This window comes from Budorcas taxicolor, chromosome 6 (genome assembly GCF_023091745.1).
Source record: "Budorcas taxicolor isolate Tak-1 chromosome 6, Takin1.1, whole genome shotgun sequence".
NCBI lineage: Eukaryota > Metazoa > Chordata > Mammalia > Artiodactyla > Bovidae > Budorcas > Budorcas taxicolor.
This window is the reverse complement of record NC_068915.1, coordinates 116982231-117009508: the sequence shown is the minus strand read 5'-3', so window position 1 is coordinate 117009508 and position 27278 is coordinate 116982231. Positions and strand designations below refer to the sequence as shown.

Here is a 27278-nt window from a genome sequence, read left to right as displayed (position 1 = left end):
CTAAAGCGAGGCTTCTGCCAGCCATTCTCGGCTTTGTCTCAGACGGGTGATGCCCGGGACGCCTGATGGCAGCGGATCCCGGACCCCAGGGGCCGTGCGGGCAGAGGGGCTGGGACACCCTCCAGGGGCGGCTCGCGGGGGCGGCAGGAGGGGCAGACGCTGGGCGCCCTCTGAGATCTCCCTGGGAGGGTCTGGCCTCAGAGACATGTAGGATGTGATGTGCCTGTGAGCAGATGGGGCTGAGAGCAACACCTGAACACGGAGAGCTGGAGGACACGTGTGCGTCCCCAGGGGTGCCCCCACGGGTGCCCCGACCTGGCTGGCGTCCCCGGGGGGTGGTCCCTGCTGTGGGCACGCCGCCTCTCCTGGCCCCGCCCTCTGACCTCCCCTGCTGACTGCTCAGGCCTCCTCTGGGCCCTCCTCGCCTCTCGGCCCCCCTCAGCCCGCCTCACACCAGAACCCCTGAATCCCGCCCTGGGGCGCTCCAGACCCCGCACGCCCCCGGGTTGTCTGCTGGCCCTGCAGGGCACCCCCAGCTGCGTCCCCGGGTCAGGAGCTTGAGGGCCTTGTGACCTGCGGGGGTCCTGTGCACCCTTCTCCAGCCTCGTCCGGGGGGCTCCCCATCGCGGGCACTGAGGACTGCGTGGCCGCGGTGCGCCCGGCATGCTGCGGGCGCCCCGAGATGGGAGCAGCGCAGGGAGCGGGGGCACAGCCCGGGGGGGCCACCGGACGAGCGCCCCACCAGCCGGCCCCAGGAGCCCCGCAGGCGAGCCCAGGTTCCCTAAGCGCACAGCCAGTGATCTGACCCACTGAGCCGGCTTCTGAGGAAAGGACATGCTGGGAACACGCTGTGTCTCCAGCGTGGGTCAGGTGGCCGAATGCACCCGAGCTGAGGTCAGTCCAGATGCCGGAGGGGCCGCTGGAGAGGACACACCTCCCACCTGCAGTCCTGGGCTCAATGAACAGGTTCAGTTCAGTTAGTCGGTCACTCACATCTGACTCTGTGGCCCCGTGGACTGCAGCGTGCCAGGCCTCCCTGTCCATCACCAACTCCCGGAGCTTGCTCAAACTCAAGTCCGTTGAGTCAGTGATGCCATCCAACCATCTCATCCTCTGTCGCCCCCTTCTCCTGCCCTCAATCTTTCCCAGCATCAGGGTCTATTCCAGTGTCAGCTCTTCGCATCAGGTGGCCAAATAATTGGGAGTTTCAGCTTCAACATCAGTCCTTCCAACGAACTCAGGACTGATCTCCTTTAGGATGGGCTGGTTGGATCTCCTCGCAGTCCAAGGGACTCTCAAGAGTCTTCTCCAGCACCACAGTTCAAAGCATCAATTCTTCGGCGCTCAGCTTTCTTTATAGTCCAACTCTCACATCTGTACACGACTACTGGAAAAACCACAGCTTTGACTAGACGGACCTTTGTTGACAAAGCAACGTGTGAATAGGCGTGATCTTGGAATCAGATAAGAAAGGTAGTCACCACAGCAAACACACCGTCAAGAGGTTGGTTGAGCATCCCCAGGGCCGCCAGGCACCAGGGCTTCTCTTGGACCCAGTGTGGGCCCCTCCCCTTGCTTGGGGGCTCGCCCCCTAGCCTGCTCCACGGTCCTCACTCTGCAGACCCAGCCTGGGGCACACCTACATCCCCCACCTATATTGTGGTTTGCCTTGCTTTCTTGCCTGAGCTCTCAGACTCCCCGGCAGCCTGGAGGTGGCCCCCTTTCCTGGACATGGGACCCACGTGGCGGGAGGTGACCCAGGAGGATGTGGTCTGAGCAGCCTGCTCACCCTGGACGGTTCCACTCGCTGGGAAGAGCAGCATTATTAACAGCGAGCTTCTTGAAGGAGACGGGCAGTGACCAGATGGGAGGCTCACTCTCCCCTGAGCGGTCTCGTGGCCGGGCTCCGTCTGCTGTCTAGCCCGTCTGAGCCCCTCCTCACAGGCCTGCGCGGCACTGGCATCTCCTGCCCCGCCTTGTTCATTTCAGTCTCATGTTTTGTTTTCCCTTAAAATTCAGATTTCCTTTAAAACTCACAAGCAAACACGCTTACATTCCCCTGGCCCTCAAAGGAGGGTTTGTGTGATACACGGTCTTATCCATACCAGGCCCTACTGGGTTGGCCAAGCTCAGTCCCCACGCCGGAGCCCGCTGAGGCACCACTGTGTGGAGGCTGCAGGGATGGAATGGCCAGGGGGGTAGGCTGTCACACGGCCCCCGGGCTGCAGGTGTCCTCATATGACACGTGGGGCGAGTCACACCTGACTCCAAGCCCAGGGCGGGGTGAGGGCCCCACCTGGCCAAGTGTGGCTGCCACACCAGGCAGGCCTGGCTGTCCCTGGACATGGCCACCTCTAGGCCACTGGCCACCCCTAGGCCACCGGCCACCAGGCAGGACGGCACAGGTCTGAGCTGCCAGGACACGTGGGGCCCAGGCAGGCCAAGGCCGTCGGCTCTGACCCGCCCCCTCACGCGGCGGCCCCCTGCCGGGCCGGGGCTGGCTCTGGTGCTGGCGCGGCCCGGACGGAAGGTCTGAGCGGGAGCCTCAGGCGCTGGGCTGCGGGCTGCCTACAGCAGCGTGTGCACTGCCGTTTGGATTTGTGCTCAGTCTTGCCTTTCCAATGGAGAGAGCTGCAAGAGGAGAGTCGGGGTGCTGGTGCTAGTGGTGAGCCAAGCGGAGAGGGCAGGAGGCACGAGCCCGATTAGACGCCCTTGCGACTGAAACTCCGATGTGAAAAGCACCAAAGCTAAAGAATAAACGGCGCTAACAACGTGGCATCGGGGCTTTTCTCTGAAAAGTGAGACGAGGTGATGGAAGAGGGGAATTCAGAGCTGAGGACAGACCAGGCCCCAGACCCACGGAGCCAGGGCTCCACCTGCAGGAAGCCTGGAGGCGGCATCACGAAGGCTCCTCTGTGGCTGCCGAGTCCCCTCTGGTCCCGCCGCCCTCGCCCCTCGCCCCTCCTGCCGAGCTGTCTGCCCTGGGACCGTCTGCCCTGCACGGCGCCCACATCCCCGTCTGGGGCATCATGCTCACCCTGCAGGCGTGTGCCCAACCAGACCGGCTCGCACCACCTGTGCCCTCAGGAGCACTTCTGACGCCTGCAGCGTGGAGGCCAGGGCGGAGCACCACCTGCCCTGCTCAGCCCCCCAGGGCAGAGGATCACCTGCTCTCAGCAAGCTCGGCCGTGGGCTTGACCCAGGTGAGAGGACCTAGGTCTCTGGGGGCAGGTCTCAGCTAACTGCGACGTGAGGACCATAGTTCTGTCTTTCCAGCCCGCCGTGTCTGAAGCCACATGGGGCGAGGAGGGCGCACCTGGCCCACGGGAGGTCACGTGAAGCCCACGGCTGGAGACACACGAGCCCGCACGTGACAGGGTCAGGGATGGGTCCCACCCGGGAGGCCACGTCGACAGCCTCATCCCCGCCGTGGCCTGGACCAGCCCGCCACCTCCCAGAAGCCTGTCGCAGTCCCCAGCAGGGAGGTGGGGGCTGGCGGCCTGTAAGGGGGTCCTACAGCATGAAGAGCAGACACATCACACTGCTGACCCAGACAGCCTGATGACCATTTATTCACTCGCGTGGCTGAGTCGCTCCGTCAGGAAGCAGCAGGCCGGCGGCATGGACACCCAGATGGGAGGAGCCTGCTGTCAGCTGTGCCGAGTGCCCCGTGGACACCCAGACAAGGGTGAGCCTCTGTCACGCGCAAGCCCCCCGAGGCTTGCGGGCCCTGTAGGGAGACAGGGCCACTGGGAAGGCCGCGGGGGCTCTCGCCCTGGGCTCCCTGGGCCCCGCCTACCTGGACGCTGCCTCTGCATCAGCCCTGGGACGCTGATGGGCTGCCTGGGTGCTGCCCCTCTGCCCCCCGCCGGCTCCGGGCTCTGCCTTGGCCACTCACGGGGCATCTGCAGGGCCGGGATCCTAGCAGCAAATTTGATAGATGAAATCAGCAGTGCCTTTGACTGCGTGGTCATTCAAGGGTCGGTTACGTCTCAGTTTCGAAGGGCACACGGCCGGCCTGGGGTCACGGGTCCAGCGGGAGCAGCCCCCACACAGCGCCCGGCAGGCAGCCTCACGGGAGGCCCGCTCCGGACTGTGGTGACCCTAGCAGGGTGCCGAGAACCACTGCCCACTCACAGGGCCCAGCATCCACATGGGTCTCCCAGGGTCCTCTGTGCTGATGCTGAGAAAGGCAAGGTACAGCCGGGAAGTGGAGCAGGGGGCATCTCCCTGGGGGTCAGAGGGCACGGAGCGGGGATGGGGCTGGTTGTCTGGGGGTCAGAAGGCATGGAGTTGGGGGACCGACTCCCTGGAGGTCAAAGGGCATGCACCTGGGGGCTGGCTGTCTGGGGGTCAGAGGGCATGAAGCAGACCCCTGACATGGAATGGGGTGAGTGGCCTCGGAGGTTTGGGTTGCAGCCTGTGTTCAGGCAGGCGAGGCGATGGCTTTGTCAGTCACAGGCAGGGGGCCAGAGGTCTGGAGGCCAGGGGTCTGGGCGGTGCTAAATGGCAAAGTGTAGACAGGCTCTGGGTGAGGGGTGAGAGGGAAGGAAGGCTCTGCCGTCTGCAGAGACTGCCTCCACTCCCAGGGCTGAAGAGCCCCCGGGGGAGGCGGCCCACGCCTGGCACGTCTGCCCCTGCACGTGGTGTCGCTGGGCTGGGCATGCTGTGGGCCCTTCCAGCTGGAGCCCCTCGGGGCAGCACCCGCAGAACGGCCACCTGCCTGCTGGGAGACCCTGCCGCCCCTGGGGCCCTGCAGCCAGGATGGGTCCTCCAGGGTGTTTGTGATAGTGGCCCATGTCGCCTTTCAGCTTCAAGAACGTGAAGCGGTGCCCACAGCACAGCCTCCCTCAGAGCCCGGGACGGGACCGGCAGGGTCCCGGCGCCCCCAGAAACCAAGGGTGGGACCTACCTGGGCGCCTGAGGCTCGCTGGAGCATCGGGGCGTCAGGCCAAGGTGCTGAGGGCGGTGGGCGATGCTGCCTGCAATGACAGGTTAGGGGGGCTGTGCCCATCGCCGCCCCCAGCCAGGACCCCCTGAGCTCCCGTCTTCTCGCCCGAGCAGGCAGTCTGATGCCACTGCCCCCCCGCGCCGCTGCCCACGGCTCCGTTCGGGAAGGACGCTCCTGTGTGTGGCGGCTCTCGGCCCACGTCTGGACCCGTCACCCCGAGGGCCACTGGCAGGGAGGCCCCTCTGGCTCTGAGGAGGGCAGCAGCCACAGGCAACGTCAGGCGCCGGGACCGCTGTGCGGTCTCCACCCAAGGCACGGAGGCTTACCCTCTGACTTCTGCCGTTGACCCCTCCCGGCTAGTAAGAAGCTTCTGTTAAAGATGTAAATGGTCCCTGACGTGCCTCAGCCACACCAGGGGGCAAGTATGGAAATAACTGTTCTTTCGAATACCTGAATTCTCCTGCATCTCAGTTCTGGAGTTGCATCAGGAGGAAGTGGGAAAAAGAAGACACCAGCGTTTAGCTGAGGCTCCTCTGTGTCCCCTCGCGTACTCCTTCCGTGACCAACCTGGACCAGAGAGGGTGCCTGCCTCTCCCTCCCATGGCCCACGGAGGTCTCGTCTCTCCGCCTGGGGCAGGGTGCACTGTGAAGACACAGCCCACTGCGGGTTGCCGCGGGAGACCCCCAGAATGGCTGAGAGCCAGGATGAACCATCTCAACAGCTGCGTTCATCACGCCTGCTGCTTCTGGAGCTTTACAGGGTCTGACAACCTGGGGCCTCACTGACCCTGGAGGGACGGCCCCCCTTCTCCGCCGCTGCAGGTGGGCTGGCTCTCAGAGGTGGGCCCACTGTGCCTGTGACCCGTGCGTGCCTCTGACATGAGAGCAGCCAGGCCAGGGCTGGCTCCTGTCTGCGGCGACACTCAGCCCAGACAAGTGGGGCGGCCTTGCCACTCGCCAGCCTGTGTGCCCCGCCGCCCCTCCGGGGCCAGCCCCCGCCCCCGCTCTGGCCCAGGCCTGCACCCGCGCCTCCCAGGAAGCCCTGCGTCCTGCTCCCGGGGACTGTGAGCCGTGCTGCCCGCGGCTCCCACCCTGCTGGCCTCCCAGAGAAAATCGCGTGTTCGGCCTCACACGCTCGCGCCCTGATGGCCAGCGGCAGCAGTTTCTCACCTGTGCTTTACACGACTCTGTGGGGACGACTATTGTTAACACCGCCGAGAACCCCAAGGCCGTAGGAGGTGAACAACTCACGGGCTGTGTGGGCAGCGGTCTGAGCCCAGGAAGACAGGTGCCAGGCCCACAGTTGGTGGTCTTTCGGATCCTGCCCGAGAATCAGGGACCCTGGGGTCTCTGTCCTGAGGGTGCTGACCCCAGCGCCCAGCAGGCCGGGCGGTGGCGGGGCCGGGCGGCACCGAGCAGCTGTTGCAGGGCTGGAGCTGCGGCCCGACTAGAGGCCAGTGGCCCGCTGAGGACGTCCCCCGGTCTGGGCCAGGGTTCAGTTCAGGAACGCAGGGGGTGTGACTGAGGGAGTCTGGCAAGATTTCCTTTTGAAAAATGCAGATGGAGACCATGTTGACACTTAAAGAGGGGACGTCTCACTGCCGGGCATGTGGGGTGCTCGCGCCCATGATGCCAGGACGGGGGTCCTCTGGACAAGACCCTGGGCGCTGACAGCTGGGCGACCGAGGCGCACAGGCTCATGGATGGGAACCAGGAAGGGGATCGAGCCACGGTCCTACGGCTTCGATTCTTCCAGGAGTGTTTGCCAAGAACTGACTTCAGCTGCCATGGAGCTGAAATCTGTGAGGAGACTGGACCATTCCAGGACACCGCCAAGGCAGCTGACAGCCCCACACCCGGACACCCACTGCTGCCAGGCTGGGGAGGGGGCTCCCTCGCCTGGGCTGAGAGAGGGCGGCTGGGAACCTGCGGCTTTGCATCTGGGGTCGCAAGCAGGAGGAAAGGGCACGGCGCTGTGGCCAGCACGCAGAACCCCAGACCAGCCACAGCCCTCCCGGGAGAGTGGGGAGAGGCCTCAAGACTTGCACCATTTTGAAAAGCCCTCCAAAACGAGCAAAGGGCGGAGAGTCCTCAGCAAAGAGAGTATTTCCTCCCACACGGGGACACAGGGACGTGAGCACAGGGTTGATGGCGACTCCTGGTCAGAAACTCGGGGCCAGACAACAGGACGACCCTGCACGGTGCCGCCAGCTGAGACTCTGCCCAGGGAGCGTGTCCTCAAATGAAGACAACGCTGTTTACAGGAAGCCAAAACCTAGGAGAGCTCACTGCTGGCCAAGCTGCCCCACAGTGAAGTCGTGCTTGGGTCGCAAGAGTGACGCCACAGGCACGCGGCTCTGAGGGGAAGGAGGCGGGTGCAGACGCCCGTGGAGTGGGCCTGACTCCTCCTGCCTCTAAGACAGTGAGCGTCTCTAAAGGGGGCGGGAGAGCCGGGCTGTGGGCTCTTGTCACCCGCGGCTCCACGTCATCAGAGCCTCTCGGATTGGGGGGAAACCACTTGATCAGAACTCGGTCGGGTGGCAAGAGAGGCTACGGCTCCCCAGGCACGAGAACCACAGGACGGCGTCCCCCGGTCGGCTTGGCTCCGCGTCGCCCTGCAGGCTCGGCTTCAGCCACGACCATCTCTGTTTCCGAGTCCCGAGGCGGGCGTCCCAGGCAGGGCACAGGCAGGTCTGAGTCCTGGTGATCCGGCGGATCCCAGTTACCACCTGCAGACGCGCCTTCGGGCTGTGTCATCACGTGACCTCTTCCCGCGTGTGCATCTCCCAGGGAGGACACGGATCCAACCGGATTAGGTCCCACCCTCAGGGCCGCGCTGACCTCCAGAAAACCCCAGCTCCAAACACAGCCTCGAGGGACACAGTCCACAGCAAACGGCGCACTTGAGAGCGGTGAAAGCCAGTGGCGGCAGCTGAGGGGACTCGGACACACACGGAGCCCCCCCACGGCAACGAGAACACAGCACAGACGCCAGTCCAGGCCCACTCACAGCCGTGCTGGCCCAGCGACTGAACGCTCGACGCAGAGGCGCAGATCACGAGCATGACCCAACCACGCGTGTCCACGGGACACACACTCTAGGTCCAGAGACGCAAATGGGTGAAAGCAAAGGACAAAAAGATGCCTCCTGCATACCGCACCCAATCCGGAATTCCATGAGGAAAATTCCACTGTCAAAGAACTCATTCCTCAGGTTCCAGTTCATGAAACAAGCATGAGGCTCATACGCCGAAAATGGCACTTCTTCAGGTCACTTAGGGACCAGTAAGTAGTCAGGTCTCATTGAGGGGAATCCCTCAAACCATGAGCTCCTACAAAATCCCACAGGGAGAATCTGGTCAGCGGATCTAGGGTTCACGTGGAAATGCACCGCGCTCGGCGTTCAGTCGCTAAGTCGTGTCCCACTCTTTGCGACCCCATGAACTGCAGCACGCCAGGCTTCCCTGTCCTCCACTATCTCCAAGTTTGTAAAGAATCCGCCTGCAATGCGGGAGGCCCTGGTTCGATTCCTGTGTTGGGAAGATCCCCTGGAGAAGAGAAAGGCGACCCACTCCAGTACTCTGGACTGGAGAATTCCATGGATTCATGGGGTTGCAAAAGGTCGGCCACGACTGAGCAACTTTCACTTTCCCTTTCTTTCCGAGGAACATCTTTTTTTTTTTTTTTTAAAGCAAAGTGTTTTATTCAAAAGCTTCTCAGCACCATCTAGTTGTCAGAAGAAATGGATGATACCCCCTTTCTGTGCCCCACCCGACCCCCAGTTCCAGAGGCCGGAGGTAAGCCATTTGGCGAGAGCCCCTCTAACGGTTATACTTTCAGGTGAGTTTCGGGTTGTCCTCTCACCCACTTTCCCTGACCCTCCACTTAACCACGACTCAAGTAGAGCCGTGTTCTCCACACTTCAGAACAACTGGAAGGAATCATGGCAATCTTGATCAACCTCCCATTCCTGGGCTATTCAAGGCACACAGAATTACCCTGACAAACTGACTTCAGTGATGCCGCCTCGGAGGGACAGTGACACTGTCAGGAAGCATGCAGTTTCGAGAGCTCTAATATCAGGGCACCTTCCCCCGACTCGACTCTAGGAGCAAGGCCCTCTCCAGACAGATGTCCAGCAGGTTGCGAGTGGTGCCGACATTCTGGGCCAGTACAAACTGAGGGTCGGAATTCAGTTTCTGAAGCAGAGCCGCTACCTTCTCCGAATTCAGTCCTGCTGGAATACCTGCTCCGTTCAGGGCGCCCATGCTGCCCGGCAGGGGGACGGTTGTTTTGGAGTCCTCAGGCTGGTGCCGGGACGGCACAGCACCTCGCAGACTGGGCGGTCCAACCTGCCTCTCGCACCCGGAGCGCCAGCCAAGGAACATCTTTTAATGTCACGGTTATATCTACCACCTGCGGTGATTTTCAAGCCCAACAAAATAAAATCTGCCACTGCTTCCATTGTCTCCCCATCTATTTGCCACGAAATCATGGGACCAGACGCCATGGCCGTTGGTTTTGAATGTTGAGTTGAGACAGGTTTTCACTCTCCTTGCTCACCCTCATTAGTAGGCTCTTTAGTTCCTCTTCACTTTCTGCCGTTCAGGTCAGGTCAGTTCAGGCGCTCAGGCGTGTCCGATGCTTTGCAACCCCACGAACCGCACCACGCCAGGCCTCCCTGTCCATCACCAACTCCCAGAGTCTACCCAAACCCATGTCCATTGAGTTGGTGATGCCATCCAACCATCTCATCCTCTGTCGCCCCCTTCTCCTCCTGACTCCAATCTTTCCCAGCATCAGGGTCTTTTACAATGAGTCAACTCTTCGCATGAGGTGGCCAAAGTATTGGAGTTTCAGCTTCAGCATCAGTCCTTCCAATGAACACCCAGGACTGATCTCCTTTAGGAAGGACTGGTTGGATCTCCTTGCAGTCCAAGGGACTCTCAAGAGTCTTCTCCAACACCACAGTTCAAAAGTATCAATTCTTCGGCGCTCAGCTTTCTTTATAGTCCAACTCTCACATCCATACATGACCACTGGAAACACCATAGCTTGACTAGATGGACCTTTGTTGACAAAATAATGTCTCTGCTTTTCAATATGTTGTCTAGGTTGGTCATAAATTTCCTTCCAAGGAATAAGCGTCTTTTAATTTCGTGGCTGCAATCACCATCTGCAGTGATTTTGGAGCCCAGAAAAATAAAGTCTGACACTGTTTCCACTGTTTCCCCATCTATCTGCCATGAAGTGATGGGACCGGATGCCATAATCTGAAGTTTTCTGAATGTTGAGCTTTAAGCCAACTTTTTCACTCTCCTCTTTCATTTTCATCAAGAGGCTCTTTAGCTCCTCTTCACTTTCTGCCATAAGGGTGGTGTCATATGCATATCTGAGGTGACTGATCTTTCTCCTGGCGATCCTGATTCCAGCTTGTGCTTCATCCAGCCCAGCGTTTCTCATGATGTACTCTGCATAAAAGTTAAATAAGCAGGGTGACAATATCCAGCCTTGACATACTCCTTTTCCTATTTGGAACCAGTCTGTTGTTTCATGTCCAGTTCTAATTGTTGCTTCCTGACCTGCATACACGTTTCTCAAGAGGCAGGTCAGGTGGTCTGGTATTCCCATCTCTTTCAGAATTTTCCACAGTTTATTGTGATCCACACAGTCAAAGGCTTTGGCATAGTCAATAAGGCAGAAATAGATGTTTTTCTGGAACTCTCTTGCTTTTTCCATGATCCAGCAGATGTTGGCAACCTGATCTCCGGTTCCTCTGCCTTTTCTAAATCCAGCTTGAACATCTGGAAGTTCACGGTTCACGTATTGCTGAAGCCTGGCTTGGAGAATTTTGAGCATTAGTTTACTAGCATGTGAGATGAGTGCAATTGTGCAGTAGTTTGAGCATTCTTTGGCGTTGCCTTTCTTTGGGATTGGAATGAAAACTGACCTTTTCCAGTCCTGTGGCCACTGCTGAGTGTTCCAAATTTGCTGGCATATTGAGTGCAGCACTTTCACAGCATCATCTTTCAGGCTTTGAAATAGCTCAACTGCAATGCCATCACCTCCACTAGCTTTGTTCGTAGTGATGCTTTCTAAGGCCCACTTGACTTCACATTCCAGGATGTCTGGCTCTAGGTCAGTGATCACACCATCGTGGTTATCTCAGTCGTGAAGATCTTTTTTGTAGAGTTCTTCTGTATATTCCTGCCACCTCTTCTTAATATCTTCTGCTTCTGTTAGGTCCCTACCATTCCTGTCCTTTATTGAACCCACCTTTGCATGAAATATTCCCTTGGTATCTCGAATTCTCTTGAAGATTATCTCTAGTCTTTTCCATTCTATTGTTTCCCTCTATTTCTTTGCTTTGATAACTGAGGAAGCGATCTCTCCTTCCTTATCTCCTTATCTCATCTCTCCTTGCTATTCTTCGGAACTCTGCATTCAAATGGGTATATCTTTCCTTTTCTCCTTTACTTTTCGCTTCTGTTCTTTTCACAGCTATTTGTAAGGCCTCCTCAGACAGCCATTTTTCTTTTCTTGCCTATCTTTTTCTTGGGGATGGTCTTGATTCCTGTCTCCTGTACAATGTCATGAACCTCCGTCCATAGTTCATCAGGCACTCTATCAGATCTAGTCCCTTAAATCTATTTTTCGCTTCCACGGTATAGTCGTTATAGTTCTGCCATTAGGGTGGCATATCTAGGGTTACTGCTATTTCTCCCAGCAATCGTGACTTCAGCTTTTGCTTCATCCAGCCCGGCATTTCACACGATGTGCTCTGCACAGAAGTTAAATAAGCAGGGTAACAAAATACAGCCTTGGTGGACTCCTTTCCCAATTTTGAGCCAGTCCATGGTTTTATGTACAGTTCTGTTGCTTCTGGACTTGCATACAGGTTTCTCAGGAGACAAGTAAGGTAGTCTGGCATTCCCATCTCTTGAAGAATTTTCCAGTTTGTGGTGATCCACAAAGACTTTGTGTTTTTCCTTTGATCCATAAGGTAGTTATAATTGTGTTTTCAAATATTTTATTCTTAGATTTTTTTTTTTCTTTTGCTGATTTCCAACTTAATTCCACTTTGGCCCCAAAATACCCTCTGTGTAAACAGTTCTTCCCAAGTGCTAGGGCCTGTCTTATACCCCACTGCAAGGTCCTCTTCACAGAACGTCCAATCTGACCTTGGAAAGCCTTCCTCTGCTCCCCCACCTGACCCACTGCTCGCAGAGGCACCTGAGTTGTGTCTCAGCCTGTCTGCACCTCCGGGCACGAGGCAGGTCCCCCGCAAACAGCGCACAGCAGGCGGAGGTCTCTGCCCTGGTGGGCACTCACACCAGACACTGTCCAAGGCCGACGCTGCGTGTCCACTTCACTGCTTGTTTCTGCCTCTGAGCGGGAGCGCGTGCTTCTAGGATGCACTTGGCTCTTCCCAGCACCTGTCAGCCTTTGCTTCGGGCACCTGCACCGCGGTCTGGTGTGCACACCTTCGTGAGCACTGCGTCCTGTCACCACGAGGCTCCCCGCGCTGCTGGTGGGTTTCTCGGGCGTCATCCAGTGTGGGGTCACTCCTTTCACCCTGACCGCATCTGCGCTGCTGCTGGAGCGCGTCTCAGGGGTGGGGTCGCCTCTTCACTGGCAGGCCGGCCGCTCAGCATGGGATCAGAGGGGCTGGCATCGGCCTGCTCCCGCCACCATGTCGTCTGCTCTCTCTGCCTCAGTGCTCTCTGCCTGTCAGCTTCTGTTGCCTTCTAAATGCTTTTTAATATAACTGCTTCCATTCCTCCAGATTTAAAACGGTCCTTTCCTTTTTTGCTTTTTAAAAACTGAAGTACAGTTTACTCGCAATGTTGTCTAGTTGTAAGCATATAACTATGTGTTTCGGTTACACGTTAATCTATTCTTTTCCATTATGGGCTCTTACAAGATGTTGACAGAACAAAGAGGCAACAAGGTCCTGCTGCGACAGCACGGGGAACTGCGATCACCATCTGCCAGACCCCAGGCTCCTAAGAGGAAGGTGCTCCTAGCAGCAGGCTTGGTGCCTTGGGCCCGCAGACACTGATATGAGACCGACCCCTGCAGGGAAGTACCAAGGTGGGGGCCCAGAATGCCCAGTGCCCAGAAGGAAGGCCGCCTCCGTCGCCAATGAAATGGGTCAGCAGGAAGCAGGCAGTGCTTGACAACGGGGAGAGGAGGCTTCACGGGGGCTGAGAGGTGCTGTGTCCACCGAACAAGCGGCTGGAACCCTGACTGGTGGACACGCCAGCTGCACAGGACGGAGGTGGGCAGGAGGCGAGGAAGCACCTGGGAGCAACTGACAGTCTGAGATCCCAGGAGAGCGTGGGCAGGGAGACAGGAAGGCGCAGGCCTGAAGGAAATCAAGTGCCAACCAGGTGCTCAGGTGCCAAGGTGGCACCAACAGGCTCTGGACGAGGCAGCGCAGAACACCTACACCTCAGGGGTGACGCTCAGGACCTCAGCCTCAGCGAGAGGACAGGAAGCCAAGGGCAAATGTGCGGCAGTCGCGGAGAGAGCGAACTTAGGCGCTGAGGCTGGAGAGGAGTCAGCGCTCGGCTCACGCGTGTGCGCTTCCACAACGACACCGAGGGATCTTCCGGGGAGGGACTCGGGGAGGACAGCGTGAGCCTGAGCCTGAGCCTGGCGCTCATGCTGACCCCAGGAAGGGCCGGGCGCTCACTCGCAGCCACACCGACAGCCACCAGGAGGCGCAGCGGCACTGGCACTGAGGCAAGACAGTAGGGCTGGAGCGGCCCGCTTTGGGGGCAGGGTAGGCCTTGCAGCATGTGCGGTCTGGGCGAGGCGAGGCGTCTCCACTTACCCATGCGTCCGTCCCGAGGTGGGCTGAGCAGGGAGATCCTCGGTGGGCCAGTGGCGACCTCAGGCTGCCTCATAAAGAGAAAATGACCGCTGACGCTCCAGACTGGCTCAGGAGCAGAGGCTGTCCCTGTTTGCTAAGAACACAGATCCTCAGTCGCATCTGCCTGACACACGGCAACGTTGTGTGTGGGAACGCGGCCGCTGGCGGCTTTGCCCCTGCCGCCCCAGGGGCCCAGGTGGTGAGTGGATGAAGGCTCCACTGGTGACTTTAAGGATCTCACAAGAGGAAGAGTAAACGAAGTTCTTGGCTGGCATTAGGAATTCGAAAATCCTGAGTAATCCTCACTTTGGGAGCATCTCATCACCTTGAAATCCAGATGCTGACAGACACTGGCAGGCGGTGGTGAGGGCAGGCCTGCTCTGCACTGCGCACCCACCAGGCGGGGCCCCACCCCACCCTGCTGCCTGGAGCCCTCCCACTGAGCGGTAGGGCCTGGTGGGGGGCACACACCTGCTGGGGGCCAGGAGCCTGGGCCTGGCACTGCTGCTGCTGCCCGCCAGCCACCAGCCCTGTGACCCCAATGTGCCCTCGCCCCGCTCCCGTGCCTGGCACCACAGTGCTCCTTTGCTCCACCGTCACGCGGTGAGCACCAGCTGTGGCGGCCTCAGTCCAGGACCCCCTCTGCCAATGGCCCCACCCCGGCCTCACCTCTGCTGGCAGGATGGCAGCCTCGGAGAGACCCCCAACACTGCAAGTAGGGTCACACTGCCCAGCAACCCGGTGTCCACCCACGGGAGCAGCTCCCTGCCTCTGGGCTCCAGCCCCTGCCCACCCAGCACAGGCTGACGCCTCACAGAGCCCGAGGGGAGGACTGGGCTGGCTCCACTTGCCCCTCACTCACCACCGAGGCTGCGGCGTGGCTGGCTGTGAGCAGACCCCGCCTCACAGCCTTCCCGCGGCTGCTGCGCTCAGAGCCCCTCCGGTTTGGGCCCCCTCCCGGGCCCTCTCTGCCCCCTGCTCCCCACCCCCACCTCTGGCCTGTCCTATACTTGGTGCCCCGTGTCCGGCACGGGCTGACTCTGAGAAGTTAGTCACAGCACGGGGACAAAATTGCTCCTGTCGGGCAGAACCCGACCGTCCTCTCTCCTCACAGGCCCAGGCCCTCTGTTCGTGGGAGGGTCCGTGACGGTACACAGGAAGACTTTGCAGGCGCGGGGCGTCCAGGGCCCAGGCTGGAGAGGGCGTGAGCGCAGCAGCAGCAGGAACTGAGGCGTCACGAGGCCACCGGGCCAGCAGGAGAGGGGGTACCCCCACCCAGGCCGCACCCCAGCCTCCCCATCAGGCCTCTCCTTGGAGCTGCCTGGCGACCGGCTGCCTCTGCGCGTGTGCTGTGGGACAGCTATCCATGCCGGGAAAGACCACCCATGCAAAGCGCCTGGGGCCACACGCGTGAAGTCAGTACGCTCACCTTTCTCCTCGGAGAGGGCGTGAAGTCGACTTCCATGGACTCTGCCCTGTTACACAGACAGCGAGACAGCCACGGGCTGACTGCACTGAAGTGACAGAAACATGTATACACACACGCGCACACACACACGCAGATGTGCACACATGAGGCCCTGCGGGCCCCCTCCCTACAGTTGCTCAGCACTCCCAGAGTGCGGTGATCACAGCCCCGCCCAGGCCAGCAAGGCCCATAAAGCAGATACACTTGCCCAGGGACACGGAGGTGCCCACCGTGTGGCTAGAACGGCCCTCCCGTCTCCAGCCCCCGTCCATCCCAGGAAGGGCCCCTTGGCTCCTCCTCGCCACTTGCACCGTCCCTGGGCTCCCCCACCTCCTGCCGGACGCCTGGGGCGGGACCACTACCTCTGTCCACCCTATGGCCCGGCCCACGTGTTTCACGCGTGCAGCTCTCAGTCATGCCAGGTCCCTAATTAACCTGCTCCAGGCTGGCAGGGACAGGCCAGGCCTTCTCGCAGGAGCACAGGGCAGCTGGGAGGGGGGCCTCGCTCTCCACTTTCTGAAGAGCTGGGGACAGGGGTCTGGCCTGCCGGGCACGGCCAGGGCACCCCCATCAGCCTTGCTGCCCACGGGCCCAAGTGCACACTTCCAAGAAAAGCACTTCACCAGGGGCTCTAGGTCCCAGAGGCTGCCACCGGCTCACACCTCCCATCCCAGTCAAGGAAGGGCCCAGCCCGGTCACGTGGCCACCCCGCCCACCCCTCTGCTTGGAGATGGGAGTGAGCGGCGAGGATGGGGCGCCTGTGCCCAGTGCCTACGCTGGGGGTGGGGGCTGAGGACGCAGACCTCTCAGAGGCTGATGAGCCACGGGGCTGGAACAGAAGAGGTCCACTCGGCTTTGCAGAAGGTGCTGTGACGAGAGGCCCAGTGCTGGAGCCACGGGCATACCCAGCACCTCTGCCACCCTCCCCCTTCCAGGCATCACTTCACTTACTTGAAACTGCAGTTTTTACTGTGCTGAAAGCTGTTTGTTGTGATGACCTCACCCTAAATAGATGGAGAAAAGGCATTATTGAGAGAACGTCGCAAACGTTTACATCCAGGTGATTCCTTCCAACCTGAAGTAAAGAAAACAGAAAGGACCCATTTCTCCACGACGCGCTCTGGCCCCTCCTCACCTCGGGAACCTGCACGGGCCTGGTCCACCCCAGAGGGGCTCCCGAGTCCCCAGAACACACAGCAGGCAGCGCCGAGAACAGCGGGCGCTTCCTAGAAGCCTGCTGAGCAGGACCGGCTGCTGGGCCCAGCTCCCAAAGGACACTCGTGCCTGCTTCCAGGTGACCTCGTGAAACAAGTTGGGTGCTGGTGTGTGGGGTGGACAAGCGTCCACGGTCCCCGAGACAGAGCCAGAAGCAGAGACACCACCGGGGCAGGCGGGAAGACCCCGGGCGCGCGTGGTCTGGGGTGAGGGTGCCAGCTGCGGGGGCAGGGGGCACAGGTTCCTCCTGGAGGAAGATGTAAGCCACACCAGTGCAAGCGGAGTGAAGTGGTCAGTGGGGGGGGCCTGGCCCAGAACCCCCCGCACCACAAGCCCCCCACCCGGAGACGGAGGGAAACAGGCAGACTCGAACCTGGAGACACCAGGCCTTCCCACCCGCCCTGCGTCCCCTCCCCCCCGCGTGCCCCCAGGACTCACCTCTGCAGCTGCTCCACCCGCAGTGTCGACTTCCTGAGGGACTCCTCCAACTGAGAAATCTAAACACAATTGAATGACTTCCTATTACCACACAGGCCCGGTGAGAGTTTAGCGGGAACAAGTGAATTCTCAAGTTCTTAAACCAGGAATCAGAATGCAGGTGACGTGGCCGAGGCCCTCGCACTTTTTGTGAGAATTTGCACCAAGTCCACTTCACTTTTTTGGTAACCCACCACAGTGTTCTTGCCTGGAGAATCCCAGGGACGGCAGAGCTTGGTGGGCTGCCGTCTCTGAGGTCGCGCAGGGTCAGACACAACTGAAGCGACTCAGCAGCAGCAGCAGGCCACCAGGTGTGTTGGAAACCGGCTCCAGGAACCTCTTGGGAAGTGCACAGCCCAGCCTGGCACCACCCTGCCCCGCGGAGCAGCCTTCGGGCAGAGCGCCCCTGGCGCCCACCCACTGCTCCTCTCCACCCGCACAGCCCAATAGGAGGCTTCAACCCAAGTTACAGCTGAAGTGCCATATTTGTTTTCCCTAAAGCTTTATTTTTTTTCTTTAGAGTTTCAAAACCAAGCGAGGAGGATGCTTTGGGGATAAGCAAATGCGCACTAAACCTCCTTTTGTGAAGATCGGTCAGAACTTTATGCTCACATTTATCAAAAACCACCACAGAAACCACGGGGTGACCATGGATCTGTACTGATGCCCAAAGTGGAGGCGAAATCACGCTTGGGTCCCCAGGTGGCTGCATGGCTGACCTCAGAGAGGAACCGTGCAGCGGGCTGAGCGTTTGTAGGCAGACACCACCCAGCGGCCTATGCCAGGAGGGGTTAACACAGCCACCTCGCTCCCTGTGGCCCACTGACTGGAATTACCTTTTCTCCGTAGAAGGCTAACAGTCTTCTTCTGTGCTTTTCTTGAAATTCTGAGATCTGAGAAGACGACATCTGTCAGCTGCTGCAGAGGCGGAGGCTGGGGGCTTCCTGAAGCCCCAGCTCCTCCCGACACTGCCCCCCTGCTGCCCAGCAGCCAGAGCGGAGGCCGAAGACCCCAGGCTCAGTGGGCAGCCCTGGCCGGGCGAGCTCTACCCAGAGGCGGTGAGCGCCGTGGGTCCCACGTGAAGGCCACGTGGGCGTGGTGGCTGCTCTGCCTCCCTTCCACGCGCTTCAGTGGCGCTCAGGACACAGGACGGGACCCGGCCCACGTGGGCCCGTCACCACGCGCTGCCCCTCAGGTAGCAGCCGCTGGACCACAGGAGCCCCCCGACCGGAACTTCACTGGGCAGGGATGCCACCAGGCAGGCTGGCAGGGCCACGCTGCTCTGAGAGCCCAGTGAACTTTACTAGCCGGTCAAGGCCAGCCGTGCCTGAAATCACCACCACCTTTGGTCTCCAATTACGAGCCCCAACCTCCACGTCTATGGAGCAGAGCCTGGACTGTTCCTGGACGCGCCAACGGACGTCAGGAGAGAATGACGGACACTTGTGGGAAGAGAGAGCTGTTCATCCATGTAGTTATCTGGCTGTGCTCAGTCCTGGTTGTGGCGTGCAGGGTTTTTCCACCTTCTTTACAGGGTGCAGAATCCGCAGTGACAGCATGCGGGATCTAGCTCCCTGACCAGGGACAGAACCCGGGCCCTTGCACTGGGATCACAGAGTCTCAGCCACCGGACCACCAGGGAGAGCTATTCTGCAACCTTGGGCTTTTCAGATGACAACCACCCTCTTGAAACACTGAACTATTTAGGCCTAATTCTTGCTGTCACCTGTGCACAGCTGAGAGACAGCGGAGATAATGCTGAGCAAGCTGGTTGGGGCAACATCATATAAGCGCCCCCCAGTCACTCCCTGCCGCCAGGGGGCTACCCCTAGGCGTGCAGACGGCAGGGCATGCTCCCAAGGCTCCCTGGTCTGGTCCAGACGGAGCGAAGAAGTCCTTCTGTGCAAACAGGCTGACTGCCTCAGAGTGGGGGGAGCCGCAGGTGGAGGGCAAACACCCTCCCAGAGCCCCTACTGCTCTGGCTACTGCCTCATCAGAGGGGTTCAGAGCCCTCACCGTCGGGGACCCACCCCACGGGACAAGGGACGTGTGTCTCCACCTAGAGGTGGGGCAGTGGACACAAGCTCTGCCTGGAGTGCCCGCCCGTGGAGAGGGTGATGGGAGGGTGCCCAGGGCTGCCGCTGCAGGAGTCCTCACTGCTCCCGAGGCCCCGCCCGAAGGCTCTGGATTGCACCAATGGCCTTCATGCCTGCTGCCCCCGCCAGGGCCCTCGCAGGCAGGCACTGAGTCCTCACTCATCAGCTGGGGACTGTTTCTGCGTCTCCCTCGGCCTCCCCCGGGCGGGACTGGAGGTGAGGGCCGTGCCCCTGGGAGGGGCCTGAACAGGTCTAAAGCGCCCTTCCCGTCACTGAAGCAAGACAAGGTGACAGTCACCTCTCTCAGCTCACTCCTCCGAGGGCCCCACGCTCAGGGCAAGAGAGACCGATGTCTGAAGCTGACCTCTGAACGCATGCCTTGGGGCAGGGCCCAAACAGCAGCAGCACCGCCTCTGGGTGTGGCCCCGGGCTCGTGCTCAGCAGCATCTGGGAGACAGTCATGGGGAACCCCACCTGAGGCACTGGGCCCAGCAAGGCCCGTGGACAGGCCGCTTCCAAGGGGGACCTTGGTGAGGACAAGCATGCAGGGCTCCGAGATTCAGATCCATCAGGACAGGAGAGGCCACAGCAGGAACAGGGCCATGGGCAAAGCTGACCGTGGGCAAGAGGCCGGGGAGGGGGTGGTCCCTGAGCAGCAGGTGGGAGCAGCCCCACTGAGGGCAAGGGCTTCGGGTGTGCTCGGGCATAGCCACGCACCACCTGCCCTGGGTGGGGGCCAGCCTTGGGATTCAGTGTTGCCCTGACCGACAGAAACAAAACAAAACAGGGCCTAAGCCCCAGCTGGAGCGAGACAGAAGTGAGCCTGAAGAGACTCGCACAGAGGCTGCAGGCTATGCAGCCAGCAGCCCACCAGGGGTCGAGAAGGGAGCTGAGGAGGAGCTGGCCATGGCCACGCCCCCTGGAGCCCGGGACAGTGGGAGGACCATGTCCTCGGGCCAGGTTATGGTCTGGGAGCAGCACAGGCCAAGGGCGTCTGTACTGAGGGGTCAGGAGAGGACGCGCAGGCACGAGAAGGGGTCAGGAGAGGGTGTCAGGAGATGCAGCCCCCTGCCCGGTGTCTGGACGCCCCCGTCCCACCTTCCAGACCCAGAGCTGCGGCCCAGCCCTCAATCCCCGAGGCAGCGTGGGCGTCCTGCCCGAGCAGCCGCTGTGTCTCACGCCTTCAGACACAGGAGCGGTGCCCGGCCTTCCCAAAGTGGGGGCGGGCGCAGACTGGACTCCCACCCCACCTCCAGGGCCTGGGGACTTACCTGGGAGGTCTCCTTGGCGTACTTCCTACACAGGCCGTCTATGCCCATGAAGAGCGCCTGGATGTCGGAGTCCGTCTGAAAGAGAAAAGGCTGCTTCTGCCAACGCTGCCTCCAGGCCCAGAGGGCCGTGGCGCTTCAGGGCCGAGACCGGCCAGGACACCATCACAGCGGCTTCCAGGGACACCAAGGACGCGGGGTGTGGGTGCAGGGCAGCGCCACCTCCTAGGGGACCAAGGGTGGCGCTGAGGAGTTTCGGGCGGCTGGGGTTGGGGCAGCTGGGTACAAAGGAAACGGTGGAATCAGAAGCAGGAAGAGCAACGGGCACAGTCTCTAACTCTCTCAAGTATGTGTTGAGTTACTTCGGCGTAAACATGACAAAAGAGGGTGCATGAACCGGCACCTGCACCCCCCCCCCCCCGGCACACCGCCTGCAGGCACGCCTGCCTCTCCTCTCCCCCCACCCCCACCCCCCGGCAGCACCAGGGACACAGGGGCGCAGACAAGGACACACACGGGCCCATGCACGGCGGAGTGACGGTCATGCTGCACTTGGGGAGGCCCGCAGAAGCAGTCAGGAAACAATCGAGGGGCCAGGGCCCCAGGAGCTGCTGGAGGACCTTGTGGAGGGGAGGGGGCGGCCGCTTCATTGGAGACGGGGGCAGCTGCTTTGCAGGTGGGGGCAGCTACAGGGGAAACGGCCCCAGACTCTGCTCAGAGCAGGGGCTGGGAGGGGCGCCGGCAGGGCAGGGGCCTGCTGCAGGCGCTCCGAGTACACGCAAGCCCCCCACTCGGATCTCCATCTGAGACCCTGGACAGCACCCGACGCCCCGAGCCCCGTACTTCGAAGGAAACAGGACAGAAGTCTGCCCCCACCTCCAAGGGCCCCAGTGAGCCCTACACACAGCGGCAGGGACCCCAATGATGAAGACCGGACTGACACCCACGGAGGACCAGGCCCCACAAGGAGACCTTCCCAGGCCCTGGGGGAGGCGAGGGTGTCAGTGCTGACCTGCCGGGGCCCAGGGCTTCCCTGGGGAAACAGGGATGGGGACCCCCAATGGCACAGAAGGGGCGACTGCACGCCCTATGCACGGAGGAGGAAATATTAATAGAAAAATTCTGAGTGTCATTTCACTTAATCTTTTCAACAATGCAATGAGGGCCCCAGAGCAGATGGGAAAGAGACTCTTCCAGAAGCCCACAGCTAGGATGAGAACCTGCTCTGGGTCTGCTAGACTCCAGAGCTGGGCTCACGCTAAGACACGCTGGTTACTCCCTAGAAGCTTATACGGGAGAACAGTTTCTCCAAGTGTGGACTGCGGGGTATTAATATGCGTTCCTTGAAAAAGGATTCTGTCGCAAACGCATTTGAGAAGCGCTCGGTGGAGGAGGTTTAACGAAGTGATGCCTTCTTTCTATTCTGAAGGCAGTGTGGCGGCTAAGAGCCCTGGCTGGCTTTGGAATCAGTCAGACTTGGGTTCTCAGTGCCCCTCTGTCTCTCTCTCTTTTTTGTTTGTGATGATTAGGGAGATATTTTGCGCCACCACCCTACCCTCCCACCCCACCAGGCCTCTCTTTTCCCTACTTCTAGGAATTTATGCTCCAGAAATAGTCTTACAAGTATGCAGAACTATGGTAAAAAAAAAAAAATGTTCATTTTAAGACTGCAGTAGTAAAAAACTGAAAAAACCAAAAGGTGTTCCTATCACACCAGAAGCCATCTTCAGAGAATGTGAGTGTGTGCACTTTAGGACATGTAGTGCCAACTGAGAAACACCACTTTGTTAAAGTCCCACCGACACCCAGAGCAGGGCCCACACTCCTGCTTGTTGTCCTTGGGAAGCAGGAGTTGGGGACTTTCACATTCTGTTATGGTTTTCTGTTGTGTTTGAGGTTTGACGTAATTTTATGTTTGTAATCAGAAAAAGAACTTTTACAGGTTAAACATCAGATCAAATACACATCTTGGGACCTAAACTTGAAGGGATCAACTTTACTCCCTCGACCCTCTTAACTAGAATGGACCCCAGGGAGACCAACCCCACCACCATGAGGAGCTGCAGGGGCCGGCGCCCCGTGCCTGTCCCTGGCGCCCCGCGCCTGTCCCCAGCGGTGCACGGGCTCTCGTGAGGAGACAGCTGTGTGAGGCATTCAGAACCACTGGTGGGCCTTATACAGAAAGGCTGCGCGATCTCCTAGCACACCAAGCAAATCAACAAAAGTTGTAAACGCCACAACTGAGTAAAAATTGAACGTCACACTTAGAAAGAACCACTGATTAACATTAACATACTACAGACTTCAACTCACATGTTTCGAAAGTAGAACTGTACGACAAGCAACTTTACAAATCAAGCATTCATCCCTTTCACCTACAAAAGAAAGCAAACTTGATTATAGTGAATAGTACCTTTAAACACATGCAAATGCAGACCTTAAATTACAGTGCTTCTTGTAAGTGTACAGGATTACAGGCCTTACCGTGGACAAGCCTGGGGGCATGCACATAGTTGAAAAAGAATTCTACACTAACAATTCGTTTTTTCTTATTTTCCAAATATGCTCCAAACAGTGGTCACACAGATCAACAACACTTAAACTTAGATCAGCCCAGATTATCTCCCACAAGCATATTTTATGGGAATAAAATGGGGATAACTTAGCTGAAAATTTTAAACACTACAAAATGAAAGCTCCCCCCACCCCCACCTGACAGTTCCAGGGTTCTGCTCTCCCTCGGCCTTGGCAGCAGCACTCCTGCGAGGGCCAGGCCGCACTGGGAGCTGAGAGTCGAGGCGGCTGGACCGCTGACCACCCTGCCGCCCCGCCCGTGCTCAGCCTCCTCCCACCCACTCCCTCCTGCCCGTCCTCCACTGCCTGGCCCTGGACCCCGCAGCGGTCGCTCCTCAGCCCCCTCGCTTCCAGCTCCTCTCTGGCCCTGCCCGGTCCTCACAGCCTCTGATCTTGGTTTCTCCACCAGGCAGCTCGGAGGCGAGGCGTCCACGCCCGACTGGCCCAGGTCCTCCTAGGCAGCATCAACAGCCCAGTCCCAGGGCTGTCCCCTCCACAGTCATCGCCTGAGAAAGAGGCCCCATTAGGCGTGCCTCGCTCCCCCTGCCCACACCAGGGCTGATGGGCTCGGCCCCTTTCCTGTGTCTTAGGGGACGCCTCCCCTTCCCCATCCCAGGCCTAGTCTTCCAAGGGAGGGCTCACCTCCTCTCCCACCCACTGCCTCCAAGAGGGCTCTTGCCCTCCCACAGACTCCCTAAGCTCCACCCCAGCCCTCCCTCTCTCCTCCCAGCACCCAGCCAGTCCCTCTCTCCTCTCCGCAGGGCACTTAAGGCAGGTAATCCTCACACCAAGGCCGGCACCCTGACTGCCCTGGGAGGCCTGGTTTGACATTTCGGCGGTCCCTCCCCATCCCAGCCTCCTCCAGCCCTCACCCAGCTTCTTTAGGAAAGGCTCTTCCCCAGGTGAGAACAGGCGTGTGGGTCTCCTGCCTCCCGCCCCCCGCCCCCCACTCCGGCCCCTGCAGTCCCCTCCCCACAGCCCTCCACTGTCTGCACCACCAGACCCTTGTGCGCTCACAGCCCTTTGAGGTCTCCCTGCACAGTGGTCCCTGGCACCTCTGTTCCACACCGTGAGGTCCTGAGCCTTACCTCAAACCTGCTATCTCCCCTGGCACTCTGGATGGCCAGGGGAGCCTCACCCCCAGTCCGGCCAGCTGCCGCCCAGACGCGTCTGCCCAACATGAGCCCTGCTTCTGTCCTGCCCTGGTGGCTGCCCTGCTCGGACACACCTCCCCGTGCTGGGCTCCGCTTCCTCCCAGAGTGCTGCCTGCCCCCCCCCCGCCCCCCGCCAGCCCACCTGGGCACGCGCCTGTGGCACCCCGAACCCCAGAACCTGCGAGCCCAGCACCAGCGCACCTGTGGCACCACCACAGCAGACAGAGGCTGGAGGAGCGCGAGGGAAGCAGCGAGCTGGGAAACACGGCAGGCCGGAGCAGGCGCGCTGGGGCAGGGGCGCGAGGGGCAAGCGTGCACCCAGGGTCCTGAGGGAGAGGCCCAGACGCGGGCCCGCGCGGGGCGGAGTGTGGGGTGAGCCTGGCACCGGCTGGACGCCCTGCTCAGGGCTGCCCTGCTCAGGGCTGCCCAAGGAGACGGGCGCCACTTCCGCCAGAGGGTCTTCGAGCTGGTATCGCAGGCCAGTCACCCTGAGAGAGCTCACTGCGTTTTCATTTGGGCTTTCCTCCTGCCTGGGCTCTCTAGGTGAATTGAAACACCTCAGAGACAGAGAACGTCTGTCCAGGTGGCGCCGGAGGCGCGCGGGGCTGCGGCGGCGGCCGGCCACCTCGCGGCCCGCAGCCCGCCCGGGGTCCCCCTGCGCCGGCTTCGGGCCTCACACCCCCGTCTCCTCTGCGGACCCCGCTTCCCGCCCCTCGCCCGCCGGGCTCCAGGCGGCAGGGGGTGCTGAGGCGCGGGCCCCGCTGCCCCAGCCCGGAGGCCCCGCCCGGCGCCGCCAGCGCGCCCCCAGGAAGCGCGGCTCCGGAGGCCCTCGCGCCCGCCCCACGGCGCCTCCTCAGGGCGCCGCCGCCCCGCCCTGACCTTTGCGCAGGCACGCGTCACAGTACACGTGGCCGCAGCTGGTCAGGCTGAAGCTCGACGTCGCCCGGGGCGGCTGGAAGCAGCGGTTACAGAACACCCAGCTGGCCATGTCGGGCCCAGGGCCGCGCCGCCGCCGCCGCCGCCGCCGCCGCGCGAGAGCCGCGCGAGAGCCGCGCGAGACCGGCGCCAGAGCCGCGCGAGACCGGCGCGCGAGAGCCGCGCGAGACCGGCGCGCGAGAGCCGCGCGAGACCGGCGCCAGAGCCGCGCGAGACCGGCGCCAGAGCCGCGCGAGACCGGCGCGCGAGAGCCGCGCGAGAGCCGCGCGAGAGCCGCGCGAGACCGGCGCCAGAGCCGCGCCAGAGCCGCGCCAGAGCCGCGCGAGACCGGCGCGCGGGATCTGAGCCTGGCCCGAGGGCGTGACCCCGCGCCTGCGCGCCAGGGCCTGCCGCTCCCGCCAAAAGGCGCCCGGAAGGTACCAAGGCAGGAAGGGAAGGGAGTCGGGCGGGAGGGGGGGAAGGATTACACTTTGCCGCGTCTGCGGGTGGTCTCGGCCGGACGTCAGGGAGCAGGAACGTTTAGGCGTTCCCGGCCGCACTCGCTCCAGCGCTGCAGCGCGTGGTACTCCCGGACCCATGTGGACCCCTGGGCGGCGCTGAGGTGGGTGCGCCGAGGCCACCGAGTCTCAGGGACCCTCCCGGGGGCCGCGGCCTCACAGGAGGCAGTGCCCGGGCGAAGGGTGGAGGTGGCCACAGGGAGACAGGACGTCTGCCAGCCTTGAGCGGACTGCGCTGGGCTGACCGGCCAGGAGGCCCCTGTTCTGTGGTGGTGGTGGGGAAGGGTGAGGGCCCTTCAGGGCTGCAGACTGGAGGTGGGAGACGAAGGGGCCCTGGGCCATGGGGGACCAGTGGGGTCAGAGGAACAGGAGGTGGAGGGGCGGGAAACCCTGGGGTGGGGTTCTAGGAGATCGGTGGGCCAGGACGGGGTGCCAGGAGGGCTTGGTGGATTAGGGTGGGGTGTCACTGCGGCCCAGGACCAGCTGACCCGGTCACATGGCAAAGGTGGGCCAGGCCGGAGCCAGGGCCTTGCTTGCCTCTGGCGTGAGCATATGAAAAGTCTTGACCTAGAGAAGATTGTTTCCCATTTACAAAGAGATAGGCAAGCTGGTGGAAAGGACTATTCTTTTTTTTGTAGTTTCTAAAGGACTTGTAATTAGAATTTAGAGAAGGACTTCCCTGAGCATCTAGTGGTTGCGATTCTGGGCTTCCAGTGCAGGTGATGTGGGCTCCATGCCCAGCTGGGGAACCAAGATTCAACATCCTGTGCAGTCCAAAGGAAAAAGAAAACTAGAGAAAATGAAGGGAACTACCTTCATATTGTTTCACGCCTCATGGAATGCCCCAAGCTCTATATGGAAGAGCTGTTTCGATCGCCCTGATCCAGGTGGAGGGGGATCAGGTAGGACCTGCAGAGCAAACTTAGTTCAGAGGAAGTCTCTGTGCAAAAGGAGCAAAGTGGCGTTCAGGGAAACAGGAAGACTCAGCGACTCGGGATGACTCTGGAGTGCGTTAGGGAAAATATGTACCCCAGGCTGCAGCTGGGAGCGTCCTGTGGCCATTGGACCTTGAAATGGGACTGGGTCCAAGTTCAGATGTGCTTTGATTGCAAAATACACCTGAGTTTCCAAGACTTCTTATCAAGAAAGAAAAGCAAACTATCTCATTAGTAATTTTGTATTGATTACATGTTAAAATGGTGATGTATTGGGTAAGTACATGTCACTAGGGTTAATTTTACTCTTTAAAAACCTTGTTCAATGTGGCAACCAGAAAAATTTAAATTTCCGTATGTGGCTCACGTTTTATTTCTGTTGGACAGGGCTGATCTAGCCCAGATTTAAGAACAGGATTGTGTGTTCATTCTGTCAAGCTCAGAAGCTGTTGTTAGAGTGACATTCGGTCAGTGCTGTTGTCTAGTCTGTGGTCATGTCTGGACTCTGACCCCTAGCCTGCAGCACCCCAGGCTTCCCTGACCTTCACCAACTCCCAGAGCTTGTTCAAACTCATGTCCATGGAGTCGGTGATGCCATCCAACCATCTCATCCACTGTTGTCCCCTTCTCCTGCCTTCAGTCTTTCCCAGCCTCAGAGGCTTCCAGTGAGTCGGCTCTTCTCTTCAGGTGGCCAAAGTAGTGGAGCTTCAGCTTCAGCATCAGTCTTTCCACTGAATATTCAGGGCTGATCTCCTTTAGGATTGACTGGTTTGATCTCCTTGCTGTCCAAGGGACTCTCAAGAGTCTTCTCCAACGCCACAGTTTGAAA

The 27278-nt window shown here is 60.2% G+C and overlaps 1 protein-coding gene across 1 annotated transcript; it reads right to left on the bottom strand.

The window, feature by feature from the left end:
- Positions 1 to 25069, bottom strand: RNF212 (ring finger protein 212). The gene is made up of 13 exons (XM_052641795.1): positions 24961 to 25069; positions 22667 to 22728; positions 20357 to 20431; positions 17826 to 17882; positions 16951 to 17009; positions 16249 to 16301; positions 16101 to 16164; positions 15259 to 15304; positions 13791 to 13854; positions 4913 to 4982; positions 3800 to 3921; positions 2297 to 2483; positions 1 to 223 (listed from the first exon to the last, which is right to left on the bottom strand). The coding sequence occupies exons 1-13, from the start codon at positions 25067 to 25069 to the stop codon at positions 1 to 3; spliced, it is 1191 nt and encodes a 396-aa protein (XP_052497755.1).
- Positions 25070 to 27278: the final 2209 nt, after the last annotated feature.

Bases quoted from the DNA above. Each gene is read 5' to 3' on its own strand.
- RNF212 (XM_052641795.1), bottom strand. From the start codon at position 25,069: ATGGCCAGCTGGGTGTTCTGTAACCGCTGCTTCCAGCCGCCCCGGGCG. The intron at 20,432-22,666 runs GTGAGTTGAAGT...TTTCTCTTTCAG, and splicing joins CAGTTCTACTTTCGAAACAT to ACGGACTCCGACATCCAGGC. The intron at 4,983-13,790 runs GTAAGTGGAGAC...CTGTCATTGCAG, and splicing joins ACCTCGGGACGGACGCATGG to GCAGCATCGCCCACCGCCCT.